At 37.7% G+C, this 19,977-nt stretch overlaps 2 protein-coding genes across 3 annotated transcripts; one reads left to right on the top strand and one right to left on the bottom strand.

Annotated features, from left to right (window-relative positions):
* Nucleotides 1–609: 609 nt before the first annotated feature.
* Nucleotides 610–10,507, bottom strand: cpdp (CPD photolyase). Its single transcript, XM_055202986.2, has 10 exons — nt 10,351–10,507; nt 9,868–10,220; nt 9,511–9,656; nt 7,131–7,313; nt 4,627–4,785; nt 4,279–4,477; nt 4,049–4,198; nt 3,822–3,943; nt 1,465–1,624; nt 610–1,149 (listed from the first exon to the last, which is right to left on the bottom strand). The coding sequence occupies exons 1-10, from the start codon at nt 10,362–10,364 to the stop codon at nt 983–985; spliced, it is 1,653 nt and encodes a 550-aa protein (XP_055058961.2). The 5' UTR covers nt 10,365–10,507; the 3' UTR covers nt 610–982.
* An 866-nt stretch (nt 10,508–11,373) lies between these two features.
* On the top strand, nt 11,374–18,009 carry LOC129442738 (UAP56-interacting factor). Of its 2 annotated transcripts, none has more exons than XM_055202989.2 (9): nt 11,374–11,587; nt 11,998–12,129; nt 12,235–12,449; nt 12,559–12,695; nt 13,622–13,694; nt 14,411–14,466; nt 14,560–14,634; nt 15,168–15,297; nt 17,417–18,009. In XM_055202989.2, the coding sequence occupies exons 1-9, from the start codon at nt 11,521–11,523 to the stop codon at nt 17,516–17,518; spliced, it is 987 nt and encodes a 328-aa protein (XP_055058964.1). In that variant the 5' UTR covers nt 11,374–11,520; the 3' UTR covers nt 17,519–18,009. The 2 variants fall into 2 exon arrangements, with proteins under 2 accessions (XP_055058964.1, XP_055058963.1); XM_055202988.2 differs by having other exon boundaries at nt 11,375–11,587; nt 12,217–12,449.
* Nucleotides 18,010–19,977: the final 1,968 nt, after the last annotated feature.

The following is a 19,977-nucleotide window of genomic DNA, read 5'->3' as shown; positions in this document are numbered from 1 at the left end:
CTAAGCGAGACAAAACAAGGCATTTTAGATTCTGTGGTCTGGTTGTATTATTGAAAGTAAAAATATTTTGTGTAAAGTTGCATTTGGCATTGTTCTTGTTTTTATAGAATTTTTTTTATCTTGTTAATGACGTTTTATTCCAAGAAGTAAAAACTACAATATAACGAAGGCATGTTTATAATATAATGATTCTACTTTGGCTGAACTGGAATAGTGCTAGTCAGGGTTATGGGTTTGATTCATAACATGGATGTCTTTGGAAAATATCATTGTAATATATTAGCATTATGAGAAATGAGCTTTACTTAAAAAATAAAAGATCTGGGAGGCACTCAGCAACTTTATAGTGTACACATCAGCCCTTTTGGAGTTTGAAGAACCAAGAAAATTCTGATATATTTATCATTTCATTGAGTTTTGGCTTGTCTTGTTTGATAAACAGAATACATTTAGATTAAAGTGTCTAGTTGCAGAAAACAAGGTCTGTTTACCTTCATTAATATTTTTGGTGCTAAAATCCAACTGAAGCACTTTTATAAATGGTTGCTACTTTTTAGAAGCTGATATCTCTTTATAATTTTATTTGAGTAAAGAACCAAGCCAGTTGGGTTAAGCATGACAAAATATCACTAAAATGTGTTTTATTTTGGTCTCTCCTAATTCTTTGAAGTACATTGACGTTATATTACAGTACAAAATGTCTAGATCTTGCAGTCCCGCAAGTCCCCGAGTCCTATGTAACAATACACTACGATCAAATGATCTGTATATTTTAGACGCTAAAATCAGTAAACATGTATAAACAAGACATTAAAACTGGCCTTTTCCTGTGTAGACCATAGTCATACATGACAAATAAAAAAGCTTAATCTCACCATTGAAAACATGACCCCCCCATAAATGTAGTCTTTTTAAACCAGTACAGTACAAGTTTGTTTGCACATTAGTTTTAGAAATGCATTCAAAATAAACTATAAATAAACTATTTCTTGTGTTTTTTGGAAGTCTCAGTGGCAGCATACTTCCTCTCAAACTGTGCTACATCAAACTTCCTCTTGCAGCCCGCATAATTCATGTAACGGATTTTCCCAAAAATGGGTCTCTCTGCCCAACCCTGGTCATGAATGCCACAGATAGACCACATACAACCTGTGAGGAATAGAAAAGAAAAATCAATATAATAATCCACAACAAAAGCCATTATAAAAAAAATTGAAAATTCATTTATAGAAAGGCTCCTTCTATGAATCCATTTCTTTAGAATCATTGCCTAAACAAAGGTTACCTACAGTATTTTACAATATACCTATTGTTTACTATTTAACTATATACATACTAAAGGGGCAAAGCTTTTTAATGTATTGCATTAATAAAGCAATTAATCAATAATGAATTATTTGATAAATAATGCATCTTAATAATGTATTTAATCCAATTGAGCAATCAAAACATCACATTTCTCACCCACAAATCCGTTGGGATCACATCCGTCTAAAGAATAGTGATCATTCAGGTATAAAGCAATAGAGAGGGCTTCTTCGGGGGACGCAGTCCATTCCAGGATCTTCTTTGCCCAGTACATGCGAAGAAATCCATGCATCTTTCCTTCTTGCACCAGCTGGCGCTACATCGAACAAGCAAACAGGATTTGAAGACATTCATTGATTGTGATATTGCACTAAGCAATACTTCCATTACAAAGTACTGCGGAAAAAGCTACTAAAGTTAATGCACTTACAATAAAAGTAAATCAGACCAGAGTTGGTTTAAAAGGTTAAATTGTAAGGCTTATATTTTCTGAAAGCATATTTTTTTGGTTTCTGATCATCTGCAAAACTATCTGTGTTTAATGACCTTATGTGGTCATGACCAAGCATGCCACACAAGCCCTAAAAAGTGAATCCAAAACGTCTCGATCGCCCCCCAGTGACTGGTCCTAGTATAGGTCATAAACCCCGCCTCCCCCGTGTTATTCAATGGGACTTGAGTCCAACTAAACAATTTAAAGGTGCAGTGTGTAATTTTTTGAAGGATCTCTTGACAGAAATGCAAAATAATATACAAAACTATATTATCAGGGGTGTATAAAGACCTTTCATAATGAACCGTTATGTTTTTATTACCTTAGAATGAGACGTTTTTATCTACATCCCTAGGGTCCCCTTACATGGAAGTCGCCATTTTGTGCCATGTTTCTACAGAAGCCCTTAACAGACAAACTTTTTTACTAAGTTGTCTCCAATGATAACATGTTTGTCCGGTCCGGCAACTAAACTTTAATTACACTTCAATTATCTTTTTTCCGAAGCTGGTTTCTGTCATTTACTGTAGCTTTTATCACACTGATGTAAATTCCAGTGTTTGTTTTTAAAATGAGTTTGTTTTTAGTTTGTTATTTAATGCTATTAAAACGGTGATGTCACCCAATGATTGACAGCTGTGATATCCGAGGGTGGGGCCTTGATTTTGCGGCTTTACTTCCTGCTCACTACTGTGCAGGACTGGTCCCGAAATCACTACTGCGCAGACTCAAGACCCAAGATGTCAGCGCCGTATCGGGACACTGCCGGCTTCACTTTTCAACAATGGAAGAGAGCGAACGTGCGTCGTCCATGCTTTTTTACAGTCTATGGTCATGACATTTAAATTTAATATAGATATTTCTTTATATTACTTTACACAGACAATGAAGACAAATATTGCCAGTTTTCTTAAAGGAATATTCCATTTTCTTAAAAGAAAAATCCAGTTAATTTACTCACCACCATGTCATCCAAAATGTTGATGTCTTTCTTTGTTCAGTCAAGAAGAAATTATGTTTTTTGAGGAAAACATTGCAGGATTTTTCTCATTTTAATGGACTTTAATAGAGCCCAACATTTAATACTTAACTCAACACTTAACAGTTTTTTTCAACGGAGTTTCAAAGGACTATAAATGATCCCAAACGAGGCATAAGGGTCTTATCTAGCGAAACGATTGTTATTTTTGACAAGAAAAATAAAAAAATATCCACTTTTAAACCACAACTTCTCGTCTAGATCCGGTCGTGATGCGCCAGCGTGACCCCGCGCAATACGTCATGACGTCACAGAGGACAAACGCGAAACTCCGCCCCAGTGTGTACAAATGTGTTGCAAGAGGACCGTTCCTACGTTGTTGTATGTCAACTGATACTAATTAATGTCTTTGTGTCAGTTTATTGTTTACAATGGTCTGCAAATTTGCGCTCTATATATGCAACACGTGACCTCCCCACGTCACCACGCACCCACGTTAGGTCGCGCTGGACCGGATCCAGACGAGAAGTGGTGGTTTAAAAGTGGATATTTTTTATTTTTCTTGTCAAAAATGACAATCGTTTTGCTAGATAAGACCCTTATGCCTGGTTTGGGATCGTTTATAGTCCTTTGAAACTCCGTTGAAAAAAACCGTTACGTGTTGAGTTAAGTATTAAATGTTGGGCTCTATTGGGGTCCATTAAAATGAGAAAAATCCTGCGGTGTTTTCCTCAAAAAACATAATTTCTTCTTGACTGAACAAAGAAAGACATCAACATTTTGGATGACATGGTGGTGAGTAAATTATCTGGATTTTTCTTTTAAGAAAATGGAATATTACTTTAAGGTTAAGGTTTTAACACCGTGTATTTACTTTTGTAAATGCATTACTGTAAAAGCAATGTTTGCTTTAAACACATGCGAGTTTAAACTATTGTATGTTGCTAGTGACATTATCCAACAAACGTTGACCGTACATTACATTAAATCCAGAATATTTGTTTAGGTTATTAGACTATACTGTAGTTATTTTATATCTACCTGTGCTGCATTCCACAGCTGATCATATGTTTTGGCGTTCTCCAGCTGCTCTTTGGTGTAAACGTACTCTCTACGATCTTTGGCATGTTCCTGCAAAGTCTTTTTCGCCCAATCATACGCACCTGTGCAAAAATATAAACAAACATTCAAACAAAATGTATTTTTGAACTAAAGTGTTTTCTTGTTTTAAAAAATTACAAAAAACCTTAGCTGACAACACCACACACCTGATATGTTGTCATAGTTGGGATTGTAAAAACAGAAGTTGTCAGCGAGTTCCCGCCGCACAACCAGCTCTTCTGTAAATGAGGCTACAGACTCACTAAAGCCTTTCTCTCGTTTGACCTGCCTAACGACACGCTGAGCGGAGAGCTGACCTTCAGGAGAAAAATACAACAAATATCTCTACAACTGTCATTTCAGATCATATGTAGTTTGGTTTAGACTGCAGACTGACCTGCGTGGATCCAGGGTGAGAGATTACTGACAGCATCACTGTTGGGATCATTCCTCTTGGTGGCAAACAGACGCAGTCGCTGATCAATGAAGGACTCAAGCATGGCCATACCACCAGAGGTGCCGGGCTGGGCCCAGTCTACCTCTCCAACACTCCGATCCACTTCAAGAGACGACAGCACCTTCTCCCAGTCTACCGGCTGAAGCACAAACAAATGACAACATCCAGTAAGATGATAACAGTGGAAAACATAATTTTTAGGGATTAACAAGTCATGATGCATTTAAAATACTGCTGGGTAACATAAACATCAAATGTGCTGCAATTGTGAGAAAATCCTTATCGAACCTCTGCTGTATGAGAAGCGACGTACGGGTGCGTGTCCACAGGTGGAATCTCTGTTAGGAATTCTGGAAGAAGATTGGTGATTTTCCCCCTTATAGTCCTGGCTCCATATTCCAGCTTTCCAGATGCCTCCCAGCATGGTACCACGTTATGTGCATCAACCTTGATAATGTAAATTTAGAACCGTTTCAAATCCGTACATACTATACCAATGGTCATTTGTAGGGATGCACCGAAAGAAAAATTCTTGGCCAAAGGCAAAAAAAATAAAAGACTGAATACTGAACAACCAAACATGTATTTTTTCATTCTCCTAATTATTTTGCCAATTTTCTTACCACTGCATAAGTACAGTAACACTTTCAGAATGTCATTTTTATTACATGAACTTTTTTACATTCAGGCAGACATTATAGGGCCTTTTTACTTCTCTAAATGGATAGGTATCGGATTTGTCCAAACTGTTCAATTTACATTCAACCACATACAAAGAGTCTAGGTTGCTATTTAATTGTGTCATCAAAGACCTCATTGGGTCTCATTCACCAAGCACACGTACGCACAAATCTGTTCGTAAAATGTGCGTACATACATTTTAAGGGGATAGTTCACCCAAAATTAAATTTTTGTCATCATTTACTCACTCTTATGTTGTTACAAACATGTATAAATATCTTTTTTCTGCTGAACACAAAGGAGGATATTTTAAGAAATGTTTGTAACCAAAGCTACGGCGTAGAACTTGTGCACGACTATAAATCGGGCTTAAAGGAATATTCAATTTTCTTAAAAGAAAAATCCAGATAATTTACTCACCACCATGTCATCCAAAATGTTGATATCTCTCTTTGTTCAGTCGAGAAGAAATTATGTTTTTTGAGGAAAACATTGCAGGATTTTTCTCATTTTAATGGACTTTAATAGAGCCCAACATTTAATACTTAACTCAACACTTAACAGTTAACAGTTTTTTTCAACTGAGTTTCAAAGAACTATAAACGATCCCAAACGAGGCATAAGTACGGTGGCCTCGAGGTGCAAAAATAAATTACAATGGTAAATTACTTATTTACAAGATTAAAAACAAATTTACAAGTGAATAAATGTACACGGTTTTTTAACAAATTTACAATGAGTGAACAAATATACAAGTTTTTTAACAAATTTACAATGAGTGAACAAATTTACAAGTTTTTAAAACAAATTTACGTTTATTACGGAAAGGGTAGGTACAATACGCTGACGTCACGCATCCGAGCCTCCAGTGGAAAGAAACCTGGAAGTATCGCTGTGAATCACATGAGAGTTGTGAATGTGATGTTATGTACTAGGCTGTACATCCTATTAACGAAAAGGGAGTGATAATATATAACCTTTCATCGCTTCCGAAGTAACTTAAAGGGATATTGGACCTTATTTTCAGGTAAGTGAAATAGTTTTAGTTAGCTAACGCTAGCTTTCCAAGTTGCACAAGTTTTGGGTGGGAGTAATCAAAATAATTCACTGACTTTCTCATTAGATTACAGACAACACAAGAGGGTGCTTCAAACTTTTTAATCAGGACTGCATTGTTCGTTCGCTCCCGGGGTTACATAGACTGAAACGGAGAAGCATGACGAGTTTGTTTACATGGTGCTGTAACGTAGATTTGTTTTAAGACTTGTAACTTTGTTCGTTCATTGTAAATTTGTTAAAAAACTTGTACTTTTGTTCGCTCATTGTAAATTTGTTAAAAAACTTGTAAATTTGTTTTAAAACTTGTAATTTTGTTCGCTCATTGTAAATTTGTTAAAAAACTTGTACTTTTGTTCGCTCATTGTAAATTTGTTAAAAAACCTTGTAAATTTGTTTTTAATCTTGTAAATAAGTAATTTACCATTGTAATTTATTTTTGCCTTTCCAGGCCACGGTACATAAGGGTCTTATCTAGCGAAACGACATTTTGGATGACATGGTGGTGAGTAAATTATCTGGATTTTTCTTTTAAGAAAATGGACTAATCCTTTAAGTTGTTCTTACATTATTGCAAACATTTAGAGGAAATTTTAGTATAAAAGTTTTTGTTGATTCATGATTCGTTAGTTAAAACATCTGAACGCATATTTCACAAACAAATACGTGCGTACATAATACGCATGCTTAGTGAATGAGACCCATTGTACAGTAAAATTTATTCATTTTTTTTCACTTGCTCGGGCCCAAAATGAGTTTTGCTATTTTCGGCCGAATATTCGGTGCATCCCTAGTCATGTGACATGCAAGACCTGAGATGTAATTCCTTGATTTTCTCCATAACTTTAAAAATATTACAGAGATTAGCTTTCTCCTGAATTTTAAAAATACTAAGCAGTTTTAAAATAATTAATATTTTCTTTCATGCTTAATTATTAATCTAAAAATGGACAGCAGAGAAATCTTAGTGCAGTGATGTTAAATCACTATCATGAATGAGGTGTAAATCAAAGAAAATGCAAAAGCACAAAGCAATAAATAATTAAATGGCACACCTGAATGAAAGGTATATCAGAGGGAAGGTCCTTTTTAACTGTCTCATTCCACTGAAGAGAGATTCTGATTGGGTTAAAGTCAGTCACAACTGCCCCAAAGTTCAATTTTTTAACAAAAGTTGGCAGTGTGTGTCCAGGCTCTCCTGACAGTAGGTGGAATTGAATATCCAGGCCTTTGCATTCCTGTAACCAGTCAGAAGATTCAGAAGGCCAAGAATTACACTCTTTAAAATTTAGGAAACATTTTTGGTTGTATGTGATTGAGACTTTATAAAAGGTAAGAAAAAAATTGTTCTTTAAACAAAGAATGGTTCTTTGGGGAACCAAAAATGTTTCTTATGGCATCATTGTGAAGAACCTTTTGTAACTGTACATAACTTTGAATGGTTTATATGTTGTGATGAAAAATATTTTTCTCTATTCGATTTACAGCAGTGGTCTCCAACATGGTGTCCTCACAGAGTCTGTGAGTTGCCCACCAATGCATATTCTATTAATAGCCTTAAACATATCACGAAAATCTGACTTTTCCATGTTTCAATGCTATAATTGGGTCCCCAGTGCTTCTATCAACCCATAGATATATACATTAGATGTCGCCTTGGGGTTCTGAGCATGCGTCAAAACCGCCGCCATCTTAGGACAGGGGTCTTGTCATAGGAAGTATCTAGGTAAAGCTGCTACCTCCGCCTGTACTTCGAATTCATGGACGATGCCGGACTTTTGTGCTGCGTATGGATGTTAGGGCTACTAGCACTATGCATTACAGTTAGAAAAAGTCGATTTTCAAAATTTTAAAACTTTAATTTTTTTCTTGACCCAATGCTAAATACATGTCTGACTGTTGAAACGAACCAAAAGAAAATGAAGAAAATCGCATTCATGACGATTTATGGTGATTTTATTTCCGTTACACCATTGCCTACAATGACGCTGATGTGGGATTCCCCTGTTTCAAGATGGCGGCTCTGTTTCACGCATTCGGTCCAATGAACTGCCGTAGCCAAGGCGACATCTAGTGTACATATCTATGCTATCAACCTAGAAAATGTGAAAAAGAACAACCAAGTAACTTAGTTTTGGTAAACATTTTCTGCAAGCAAAAATAGGTGTGTTCAACATCGACTGGATGTAACCGATCACCGAGATTAGCCACGTGCAGGAGCTGAAAACGGAGACGTGAAGCTGTGTCGTCATTACAGCCCGTACAGCTCCTCTTGGCGAACTGCGCTGCTGACTCAGGCAGCTGATCTCAAATCGCTCTCGCGGTACGTTAAAGCCATATGACACAGTCACGTGCCTTCAGCGCCAGCTCAAGTCGGACAAAATTACTAACCGTTATGCACTGTTTCAAGTCAGCCGCCGATCGGTCTGCACAGCGCCGCATAAAGTCGAATACACCTAATAGGTAATTGAAATTTGTCTCCCCTTGTGATGTCATAAGGGGATAATACCAACCCTTAATCTGTACTATACAACCACAGCACTGCCATATAGTGCAGAGATCAGCTCATTTGCATTTTAAAAGACGACCTCACACCTATAAAGTGGCAATTTTAACATGCTATAATAAAGTATCTATATGATATTTTGAGCTAAAACTGCACATACATACTCTGGAGACACTAAAGATTTATTTGAGATCTTATAAAAGTCTTGTGAAATGTCCCCTTTAATATTTATTTATTGCATATTTTATATTAGCTTGGGTTCTTTTATGCATGTCAACATTTTAAACAATGATAAAACATATCAAGAAGTAAAATAAACTTAAAGGTGCAGTGTATAATTTTTTGAAGGATCTCTTGACAGAAATGCAAAATAATATACAAAACTATATCATCAGGGGTGTATAAAGACCTTTTATAATGAAGCGTTATGTTTTTATTACCTTAGAATGAGACGTTTTTATCTACATACACAGAGGGTCCCCTTACGTGGAAGTAGCCATTTTGTGCCGCCATGTTTCTACAGTAGCCCTTAACAGACAAACTTTTTACTAAGTTGTCTCCAAAGATAACATGTTTTTTTTTTCGGTGGTGGCTACCGTAGATTCTCTATGCCTTTCAAAAGCGAGGGATGAGCAGTGGATTGAGCCTTTGGTTGCAATTCGCAACCTCACCACTAGATGCTATTAAAATTTACACACTGCACCTTTAAATCAACAAGTAGAAAAAAGTTTTAAGTAGTCTAGTACCACACTCCAGTCCAGATGGTGGCGGTAATGCACTATTAAAGTTAGTTGCCAACCGCCATCAAAACGGAAGAAGAAGAAGAAGTTTTAAGTAGGCTATATCAAAAAAGAAGCCCTACAGATTGTTTTATGCATTGTTGTAGCACTTGCTCACAAAAAGGTTGGAGACCCCTGACAGACTTGTACCTTTGCTACTTCTTGCAGTCCTTTCAACATAAAGGCGTACTGTCGGTAAGCTGCATCCATATATCGAGGAACCAGACAGAAGCAGATGTGCAGAGGAAGTTTTTCATCCAGGGCCAGCTGCTGAGCATATATCAGAGCCCAGTTATCTGAAACACAACAAAAGAAAAAGTTACATTCATGCATCTAGAATGAATGATCTATTCTAACCCAAATAGACTTACAATGCATTCAATATAAAGGCAACAGTGTGTATTTTTTTTGCATTTTCTGGCTAGTAATGCTCTACCAATTGCGCTACAGGTAGTTACTGAAATGTAGTGGAAATGATTATCGGCTTCCTCTTTTGCCTATGATCACCTTGTACTCTTTGATCTCTTGACATCCAGTATAGTACCCCATCAGATTTCTGCTTGATTTTCTGACAGTCAGATAAATATCGACGTCGCTTCTTATTGAATTCGCATCCCTGAGCTTCTTTGCGGAGCTGAGCCACTTCCTTCTCCAGCCAGCCGGGCTCTCTCTGTTTCTTCTTCTCTTTCACAGCTGTGGGTATCGGTTGTTTTACATCCTTGCTGGTGGGTGACTCTCTTTTACGCTTGAGTTTGTTAACAGACATGGTGATATTATGTTGAAGTAACTTTAGTTGTTTCGGACCCCTGGTAGTACCGAGCAGCACTCTTCTGCTATATCTGAGGCAAGTCGAAAACAATCTGGGAAATAACGTTTATATTGAGGAAGCATATAACAACATATAGCAGCATACCAGATTACATATAAAAACATGCTAGTTTACATGTATGAAGGCTAACGTGCATTAGAAAAGTTAGGCAGATGCATTACCTAATATGTAGCATACACCGATTTTCCAAAATACTTCCTGCAAAATGCCGTATCCGGAGAAGTTTGTATTGTAATGTATTGTGGTGCAGCACGCACGTGCTGTTGAATTTCAGTGTTTTGTAATCTGTTTGCTTATTGGCCAATGGCTATCATGGGCGGGACTTGCGAGCCTTCTGTTGCCGGTGTTCTGGCTAGAGTGGATACAGCTACGGTTAAATGTCGCGAGATGTTGGGTTTAGGTTTGGGCAAGATTAGAATAAAAAACACGTCGGTTCTGGTTATATGATACAGCTACGGCCTAAATCCCGTTGGGTTAAGGGTTAGGTTTGGGGGTAGGATTAGGAGAAAAACAACGCCCATCCGGCGAGATTTCACGAGATTTTGGCGTTAGTTGTATCTTTTCTAGCCACAACCGCTGTTATCCAACGATGTATTTTCGTTTTAACAACTGTCATATAATGCATTTGCTTGTATATTACGTACAACACAACATTGGTACAAAATGTACACGTTAAACAGTTAACGCACCGTAAGGGAATTCATCCTTTTGCTAACTTCCGGTAGACTTAAACACTTTGATTGTCGTTTCTGAATCTGAAGGCTGCAGCCTCCGGAGGTCGCATATGCGGGTTGAATACGTCATCAAGCCTGGTTTATTTCAGATAACTGAGCATTACATTCGCAAGTCATAAGCATGTAACAACAATTTATTAACTATTAACTAAGAATAATAGTCAACTTTGTGTTCTTATTAATATTCTGAAATAAGACTATGTAGACTACAAATATGACCTCCGGAACGCTGCAGCCTTCGAACGAACATTGTAAGCCCACACCACACGCTCTCCATCCAAATCTTTGTCCTCTAAAACATTTCTGCAAATCTGTTTAATTTAACTAAAATGGGTTACAAATGCAGTTGTGATTTATCTGAATATTTTGTCAGTGATATTTGTTAGACAGAAGGGACGTTTTATGTCTCGCATTTATGAAAACATCTCCCATAAATCCCAGCGTGACGTGCGTGGTTTCGCGCATGCGCAGAAACGCCTATGGTCCAATGAAGGTGTGAGAGATTGCTACGCTCGGTTTGTTCTGCTAGATTGTTGGATCACAAAGTAGACAGTCTGTACTTTGAGTTTTTATATCAAACATAAAACTAACTGAATAATGAGCAGATCTAGTTTTCAGTCGGTCGGCAGTACAGAGGAGCTGGATAAAGTGGACATGTCTTTAGGTAAGGCCACAGACAAAAGTAGACGAATGTGTTTAACATAACGTAGCTGGTTAGCTTTCCGTTATCTTGCATACATTGTTTACGAGAGCCTGATAAACGATTTAGGCATATCTATACTCGTTAGATATTCTACTGTTATACATTTATCACCATTATGTATGTTTATCCAGGATTTTTTTATCGCGTTATTATAAGACACTGTGCTAGTTTTGTTGTAATTAGCTTAACTTCTGAGTATCAGATCGATGTAATACTGTTGTGATCATGAGTTAATGTTTCTATTTATATTTAATGGCAATTTCATTGGAATGTTTATTTAAATATATTTGTGTAACAATTGTAAAGTGGGTTTGTTTTTTGCTGGCATTGCTGCTTAAAGTTGTTTTGCTCAAATATATTTTTACTTACAGATGACATTATTCGTCTGAATAAGAAGCAGAAACAAATTCAGACCCAGAAGACAAACCACAGGACCCCAGCAAGGGGTCACTTTAGCCAAGGGAAGACAAGTGGGGCAAGGGCTGGGGTGCCATCCAAAAGAGGTCAATATGTGATATTTTCTACTGTTGATTGTTACAGGAATTATTACGCCTTCCACATGCGTTTACATTTTCCCTCATTTTGAAAAGTTGGTGGTGTTGCTGCAGGAGGTGTTACGAATAAACGCTTCGGTTGGAGCCGTAAGTTTCCACCCACAGTGGCAAGGCGTCGTGGGCAGGGTGTCATCACTGGCTTGGCTGCGAGAAAGAACGCTGTTCTGCTTAAAGGTATCAGTCCACTCAATCGACCCGCCCAGATCAGACCTGCTCAGAACCGACCAATGCTGAACCGACAGGTGGCCAACAATTCGGCTTTAAACCAGGTATCAGATCCCATGATGTGTTGGAAACTGGATTTGTCAAAGTCGGGTCTTCAAAGAAGATTTTGTGGTGGTCATCATCATGAGGTGTAACTTTTTACACGTTTAACAGAAATCTCAGCCATTCGTCCAGCGGCGTGACCCCCAGCGCCGACATATGCAGATTCAGAGGAGACCACACAGACAGATGGATTCCCAGAAACACCAGGGCTCCGTTTCACACAGACCCTTTCGGCTTCCCAGGAAATGGTATGAGCTTTATAAAAATGAATAATTAGCTCTAGTTTATTACCAGATCTCATTGTTTGATATTAAGTTGAAGTTGGGTAAAAATCATGAGGGCAGATTCAGAGTTGCATCTTGGGGGAGCAAGGGGGATAAGAAAAGTTTTGACAAAAAGTAATCGGAGTTAATTGAATATATCCTAGTTGCATCTTTGTCAGTGCTCAGTCTAGCTTCAGAACAATTCCAAGCTGTATTATTCCGTGCAAAGATTGTGGAAATTTGTTGTATAGATTTCTGACTTGATTTAAAGGGGACCTTTCACAATAATAAAAAAAAGTAAAATAAGTCTTTGGTGTCCCCTGAGTGCGTATATGATGTTTTAGCTCAAAATATCATATGGATAATTTATTATAGCATGGTAAAATTGCTACTTTGTAGGTGTGAGCAAAAATGTGCCGTTTTTGGGTGTGCCCTTTTAAATGCAAATGAGCTGATCTCTGCACTAAATGGCAGTGCCGTGGTTGGATAGTGCAGATTAAGGGGTGGTATTATTATCCCCTTCTGACATCACAAGGGAGCCAAATTTCAATTATCTTATTATTTTTTCACATGTTTGCAGAGAATAGTTTACCAAAACTAAGTTAACGGGTTGATCTTTTTCACATTTTCTAGATTTATAGAAACACTAGGGGCCCAATTATAGCACTTAAACATGGAAAAAGTCAGATTTTCATGATATGTTTCCTTTAAAATTATTGTGATTTTTATTCATTTTGGCTCTGAAATTTTGATTCCCCATCCCTACTATAAAACTTATTTAGAAATACAAATTTTGCATTATTATCTCTTTATTGTTGTCATACAAGAATGTTTTTGGAAAGCTAAGTTTTAATTTATTGTTCCTTTTCTGTTGGGTCATCTTCTCTCTCTCTCTCGCTCTCTTTTTGTAGGAATGTCCCATCTGCTCCACAAACACAGAGAGAAACCCGACAGGCCACCTTTCTTTTCAGAAGAGGACTTAAGGTAGAAGGCCAATGTTCCTAATTTATTTACTTATTGCTTTAAAACGCTACAATAAACTTTTTTTAGACCATTATCAATGTATAGCAGATGTTTTGTCAGTATAGTGCCGCAGGGATGCCGTATACTTGTAGGCCTACCTGGAAGTTAGCAAAATGCTGGTTCTCTCCCAAAAAAGCCCATTCATTTTTCTATAGACTTTTAGATTATTGCACAAAATAAGATCTGTGTTTAACAAGTTATAGACTCTATCGTTTTGTCCAACAATATAATCTTTACAGATTAATACAAAATTTATGAATTTTTAAGTGTAAATGCATTTATTAGAAATATAAAAAATTGTTTTAATCTGTAAAGATTATCTTGTTGGATGAAACGTGTAAGTGTCATACACTTTTTTTGCAATAATCCAAATTTTTTTGGGGAGGGAACCAATGTCCCGCTGACTTTTGAGTTGGCCTAGAAAAATACATCATCCTGCGGTACTCTATTATCCTGATATTTGCTAAAGTTGTTTAGTGCACATTTACCAGAACTGTCATCTCAAGGCATGTGAAATGTCAGGATTTAGTAATAGTACTACACTCCAAAAAGGTGTTAATTTTACACTTGCATTGACTTGTGATGTATTGTAGCAGTGACCTGCAGTTATTTAGACTGATGTTTTTATTGTGGATTTTTTGTTTTTTATATTATTACACCATGTTTTGCTTTCATAGGTTAACGCACAAGTTCAGGAAACCAGGTCGACTTCACCCACACAGAGAACTCACTCGTAAGTACATACTTTACACAAGTTTGACCATTTTTAAAAAAGTTTTTATACCGTTTAATACTTACTTTGGACTCTCTTACCCCTTTCCACCAGGTGGCGCACTTCTACAAATAACAGCGGCATCCTCACCGTGTCGATAGACAACCCTGCAGCTAGAACACAACCGGAGTATGTGTACATTTCTTAAATATGATTTTACATGCATAAAGACATACGGCACCTACAACTTAAGGTCATGTCCATTTTAGTGTTGTCCTGTTATGGTTATTTTAAATAGTTTCTGCAAATCTAAATATATAACTTCTACAAAAATCTGTACAGTCCAATTTTCAAGAAACAGCTGATGAACAGCTCTTTGATCAGCATTTAAGAGGGGAAAAAACTTTTGTGATACATCTCTAGCTTTTGATACTTGGCATTGCAACAATATCATAATTATCAAGTATTGTTGGCTTTTACGATGTTCCTCATTTGTTAGTTGCTTTGAATGAGTGCACCACCTAAATGAATAAATGTAAATAAGATAAGCTTGTTACAGAAGATACACACACATTTCAAAACCGCACCCATTTGTTTTCATTTTGTCATTTTAGTTTGACAGGACAGGTTTTACCTTTAGGACTTTTTCCAACATGTTTTTCATGCTGGGAGGTGTTTTGGCACACAGAACTAATCTCATCATATTTTTGTCTTATTTGCAGGCATGCTCAGTCTTGGTCTCTGCACCCCTCAACTTCAACACGCTTGTCACCTCAATCTAAAGACGACGCTGAGAGGAGGCCGCCTAAAGGTGTCCCCCTGCAGTTCGACATTAACAGCGTTGGAAAACAGGTAGACCAACTCTCTACCCTCCGGTTAGGAGACATATTTCTTTGATCTTTATGTTCTTATTGATTACTGTTCAGAAGTCTTAAATCAACTAAACGTCAGTTTACGGTTGGGTTCATCAGGTATTCACACATGGAATAGGAAAATTCTCTCATAATTATCCCTCCTTTCATCCCAGATGTGCATCAGACTTTCTTTTTTTAGTTAAACACAAAATAATTTTATATTAATATACCTTTATTTTATCTTAACACGTCAAAGCTCAAAATGAATGGTTTAAAGGCAGGGTGCATGATTTTTGAGAAAAGCTTTGGAAAAGGGAATCAGGCCAAGTACCAAAACACACTTGTAGCCAATCAGCCGAAAGCGGCATGTCTACTAACCGACATCGTTGCCTGGGTTGCGTATATGTGGGGCGGGTCTATCAAAAGAAGGTATATTGGGGTAGAGGCGTGTTTGTTTAGGTGATTTCAGATGTCAACATTGGCTATCAGAGATCGTGCACCCCGCCTTTAATAAAGTGCCGCGGAGATGATGTATTTTGTAGGCAAAACCCAGAAGCGAGTTGGCATATGATATAAGCACTTCCGGTTTCATCGTCCCAAAGTCGATGGGTTTTTGAATGGGTCTTTGGTTTAAGTTCTTGGGTTAAAGGTGCAGTGTGTAACTTTTAGAAGATTCCCTTGACAGAACTGCAATATAATATACGTAACTATATTATCAGTGGTGTATAAAGACCTTTCATAATGAACTATTATGTTTTAATTACCTTAAAATTAGCGGTTTTTATCTATATACACACCGAGGAAGTCCTTACCCCTTACATGGAAGTCGCCATTTTGTGCCACCATTTTTCTACAGAAGCCCTTAACGGACAAACTTTGTTTACCAAGTTGTCTCTGACGATGACCTGTTTGTCCTATGGTGGCTAGCGTAGCTTCTCTATGCGTTTCAAAAGCGAGGGATGAGCCGTGGACTGAGCCGTTGGGCTCAATTTGAAACCTCACCACTAGATGCTGCTAAAATTTACACACTGCACCTTTAACATAAGTATAAGAGGTTTTCGCATTTTATTCTATGACATAAAACGCACGTAATACCCCCACTCGTGACTAAAGTGTCTTAAAAGGGCGTTTACAGTTACTAACAAGTTGCTTTGTGGGACTACAGACTTTTCAGGGATTTTAAACGTCATCACTCATAAATCTTAAAAACGTGACATGAGCAACGAACATTCATCCTTAGGGTAACCATATCAGGGAAATGTGTTTAATAAAGTCTAAAAGAGCTGTATAAAGCATGGTGGGGGTGACGTTAATGTCGTGAGACCGTGGTGTAGCTCGCTTGTAGCCTAACTGTGGGTTCACACCAGCCACGTTCGAGACGTCAAAATCGCATCTACCGCGCCTAGTTTGCCGCTTGAACAGTTTGAGTTTACTTCCTTCATTCGCACGTGAAATTGTAGCCATTGAGACATTCACGCGGGAATTCGCGTAATGGGTGGAGTTCTGTGACTCTGCTCGATTCTGTAATCATGTCACTACTAGAGCAAGCTCTTGATTGGTTAACGCAGTGCGTTTTCCGCCAAAGTTCACATTTCGGGCTAACGAGGCAGAATTGCGTCTAACGCGCTGCACTAAACACCTCATTCGCGCCGCGAGACCTCCAGACACGTGTCAACGCGTCTTCACATTGACTTTACGTTAAAATCACTCGCGCTTGACGCCTCTACCGCGGCTGGTGTAAACGCAGCATAAGGTTAGCCTTTCATTTCTAGTAAACGCACTTAGATTTCAAAATTCATAAAAGTTCATATGTGAAGATTATCTTGTTGGACAAAATGTCTTAATTTTTTTGCGATGATCTAAAAGTCTGTCGGGAAAATGAAAGGGCTTTTTTTGGTGAGGGAACCAGTGTCCCACTAACTTCCTGGTTGGCCTACAAAAATACATCATCCCTGTGGCACTTCTCTGAGCCAAATTATATGTTTGTGATGATTTGAACATTAGCTTTCGATAGATCACACATTCGTAACAAGAGATCCGAATAGAAAGACTTAAGAGCCTAGACCAGTTCTGTTAAATCTGATTATGACATTAACTGTTCTTCTTTCCGTTATCAGACCGGAATAACCCTCAACGAGCGCTTCCGCATTCTGAATGACCAGCGCGTGGCAGCGACGCATCAGACCAGCAAGAGAGGCCGATTCGTCACTGTGGCCTAGAGCTGAACTCTGAGACATTGATCACATGTCCATCTATTCCTGTTCTTGAACAGAGTCGCACCAAACCTAGAGAATGGAGCAGCCAAATAAGGACCAGAGCTGAACTAACACTGTTTCAATGCATTGAATTTCCCTGCCTGAAAAGACTGAGAAAGTGGATGTGCAGGTTTTCTGAAAGAGTTGGGGGAAGTGGTTGACATTTTTTGTGAAAGCTTGCTGTTCTGTTCTCACAAAGCAAGTAAAACTGTTGCATTTCAGTTTGTTTACATTGTGTTGTCTTCTGAACGGCCCCTTTATTTGTTGGAGTCCTGTTTTTTTATTTGCATCATGCAGTTTCAGCTCACAATGAATTTCAACTTTCTATATAGACCATGTCTTTGTTTTTCTTAAAACCGTTGTATGAAGCACATTGCATTCTTTTGTAGAGCAAAAAATGACTGTTTTAAAGATGTTTTATAATGTTTGAATTAAATGCAACATTATGCACCAAATGGTTTGTGTTTTTTAATGAAAGTAAAGAGTGCTATGTCTAGACCAGTGCTTTCAAAAACGAGGTTTCCTGATTTTTTTTTTTGTTGGATCTCAAGACTAATTATTAGAAATATAAATGAGAGTCCCAGACTAAAACGCAAGTTCGAGCTGCTTTAATGTCTAAACATATCAGTGCCATCGTTTTGTCTCAAGATGTACGGCAGTATTGTTTTTTTAAGCAGGGTTCCGACGGGTCCTTAAAATCCTTGAAAGTTTGTGAATCTGTGGAAAAAAATTAAGGCCCTGGGAAGTTTTTAAAAATATACATATATAGATACAAGTCATAGAAAACTTCAAGCACTTTCAGGAAAAAATCCATATTATTGTAGTGTAGGATAATATCATAAAAATTCTAGACTTTAAGCACACGTGCTAAACTGTTCCCTTTGGATGCTTATATCTTCTGTGTGGAAGTGTTGATTCATGCCAAGGTGCTTTTTTGCATATTTGTGTTTGACACATGAGGGCGTTTCGGGATGCGTGTGTGACTGTTGTTCCCTGGGAGGGGAGTGGGACGCTGCGTCTCCCTTGCCATACTTCCTGCGTCCCTGTAATGCCGTCTTTGGCAATATATCAGATAGCAATATACTTATTGTGTCCCCACATTTAGTCCTTGAATTTGATGATATTGGACCTGAAAAGTCCTTGAATTTGAAGTTAACTAAGGTGTGGGAACCGTTTTTACAAACATACATTACACAGGGTTCCCACGCCTTTGTTAACTTCAAATTCAAGGACTTTCCAGGTCCAATACCCTCAAATTCAAGGACTAAATGTGGGGACACATTTTTAAAGTGAGAGCAAGGTTACATCGAGTTACCTTTTGAGATACATTGTTTCGATTCCCTTTCGAGGGAACTCGCGCTGGGTCACTGGGGTGACACTTTGGGGACACCTCCAGGGGTGAGTGCGTCTGAATGTGTATATCAAATTCAACCAATGGTGAGGATTAACAACAAAGACAGGGTAACGCAGGAGCCAGGAAGTATATCGCTATCTAAAATATTGCCAGGGACGACATTGCAGGGAAGTGTGGCGGGGGAGATGCGGCGTCTCGTTCCCTTCTCGGGGAGCAACACGTAACCAGAGACGTTTTCATGTCTCAAACACAACTATGCAAAAAAGCATTTTGGTATGAATCAACATTCGCATACAGAAGATATAAGCATTTAAAACAAACAGTTTAGAACGTGTGCTTAAAAAGTCTAAAATTTTTATGGTATTATCCTACACTACAATAATGTTTTTTTTTCCAGAAAACTTGCATAAAATAGATTCAGGCACTTTCGGTTGCCTGTACTTGTGTATGTGTGTTTTCGGAAACTTCCCAGGGCCTTGAATTTTTTTCCACAGATTTTCAGGGATTTCAAGGACCCGTGGGAACCCTGCAAAGCTATTTAAGGGGCGGTTTCCCAGACAGGAATTAGACTAGTCCTAGACTAAAATAAATGTAAGAGCTGTTCAAACTGACAACAACTTTCACTGACATATCTAAAAATACATCGATGCCCTTTGTTTTGCCTCAAAATGCATGCCAGTAATGTTTTTAGCTAGGCATATTTGTTAAAACTAGTTATATTTCCTAATTAAACTAAGGCCTAGTCCTGGTTTAAGATAATCCCTGTCCGGGAAACCACCCCTAAATGTCCTAATATAACTAAGGCTTAGTCATGGATTAATCAAAATACTGTACAGGAAATTTTGTTATTTGTAGTAACAATTACGTATCCTTTCCATTACTGTAATCTAAAAATAATCACATTTCATTTGTGATAAGATCCTATTTGTTGTACTGCCTTGAATTAATGTATATTTAGAAATAACAGGAATTAAATAAGACTCAAAACATGAATGCATTATAAAAATTACTTTAAAGTTAACATTTTGCTTTTCTTACATTTTTAGTCAATGTTTTAGTTGATCCAATA

The sequence above is a fragment of the Misgurnus anguillicaudatus genome, chromosome 2, assembly GCF_027580225.2.
Source record: "Misgurnus anguillicaudatus chromosome 2, ASM2758022v2, whole genome shotgun sequence".
In the NCBI taxonomy this organism is placed as follows: Eukaryota; Metazoa; Chordata; class Actinopteri; order Cypriniformes; family Cobitidae; genus Misgurnus; species Misgurnus anguillicaudatus.
Note: the sequence above shows the minus strand (reverse complement) of the source record. Positions and strands in the feature narration are given on the sequence as shown.

Excerpts from the sequence above, each read along its gene's own strand:
- cpdp (XM_055202986.2), bottom strand. Across the intron at positions 4,478-4,626 it reads TCGCTTCTCATACAGCAGAG|CCGGTAGACTGGGAGAAGGT; the intron begins GTTCGATAAGGA and ends TTTGTGCTTCAG. Across the intron at positions 1,625-3,821 it reads AGCTGTGGAATGCAGCACAG|CGCCAGCTGGTGCAAGAAGG; the intron begins GTAGATATAAAA and ends TGTTCGATGTAG.
- LOC129442738 (XM_055202988.2), top strand. The coding sequence starts at position 11,521 with ATGAGCAGATCTAGTTTTCAGTCGGTCGGCAGTACAGAGGAGCTGGAT. Across the intron at positions 12,696-13,621 it reads TTTCGGCTTCCCAGGAAATG|GAATGTCCCATCTGCTCCAC; the intron begins GTATGAGCTTTA and ends CTCTTTTTGTAG. Across the intron at positions 15,298-17,416 it reads TTAACAGCGTTGGAAAACAG|ACCGGAATAACCCTCAACGA; the intron begins GTAGACCAACTC and ends TTCCGTTATCAG.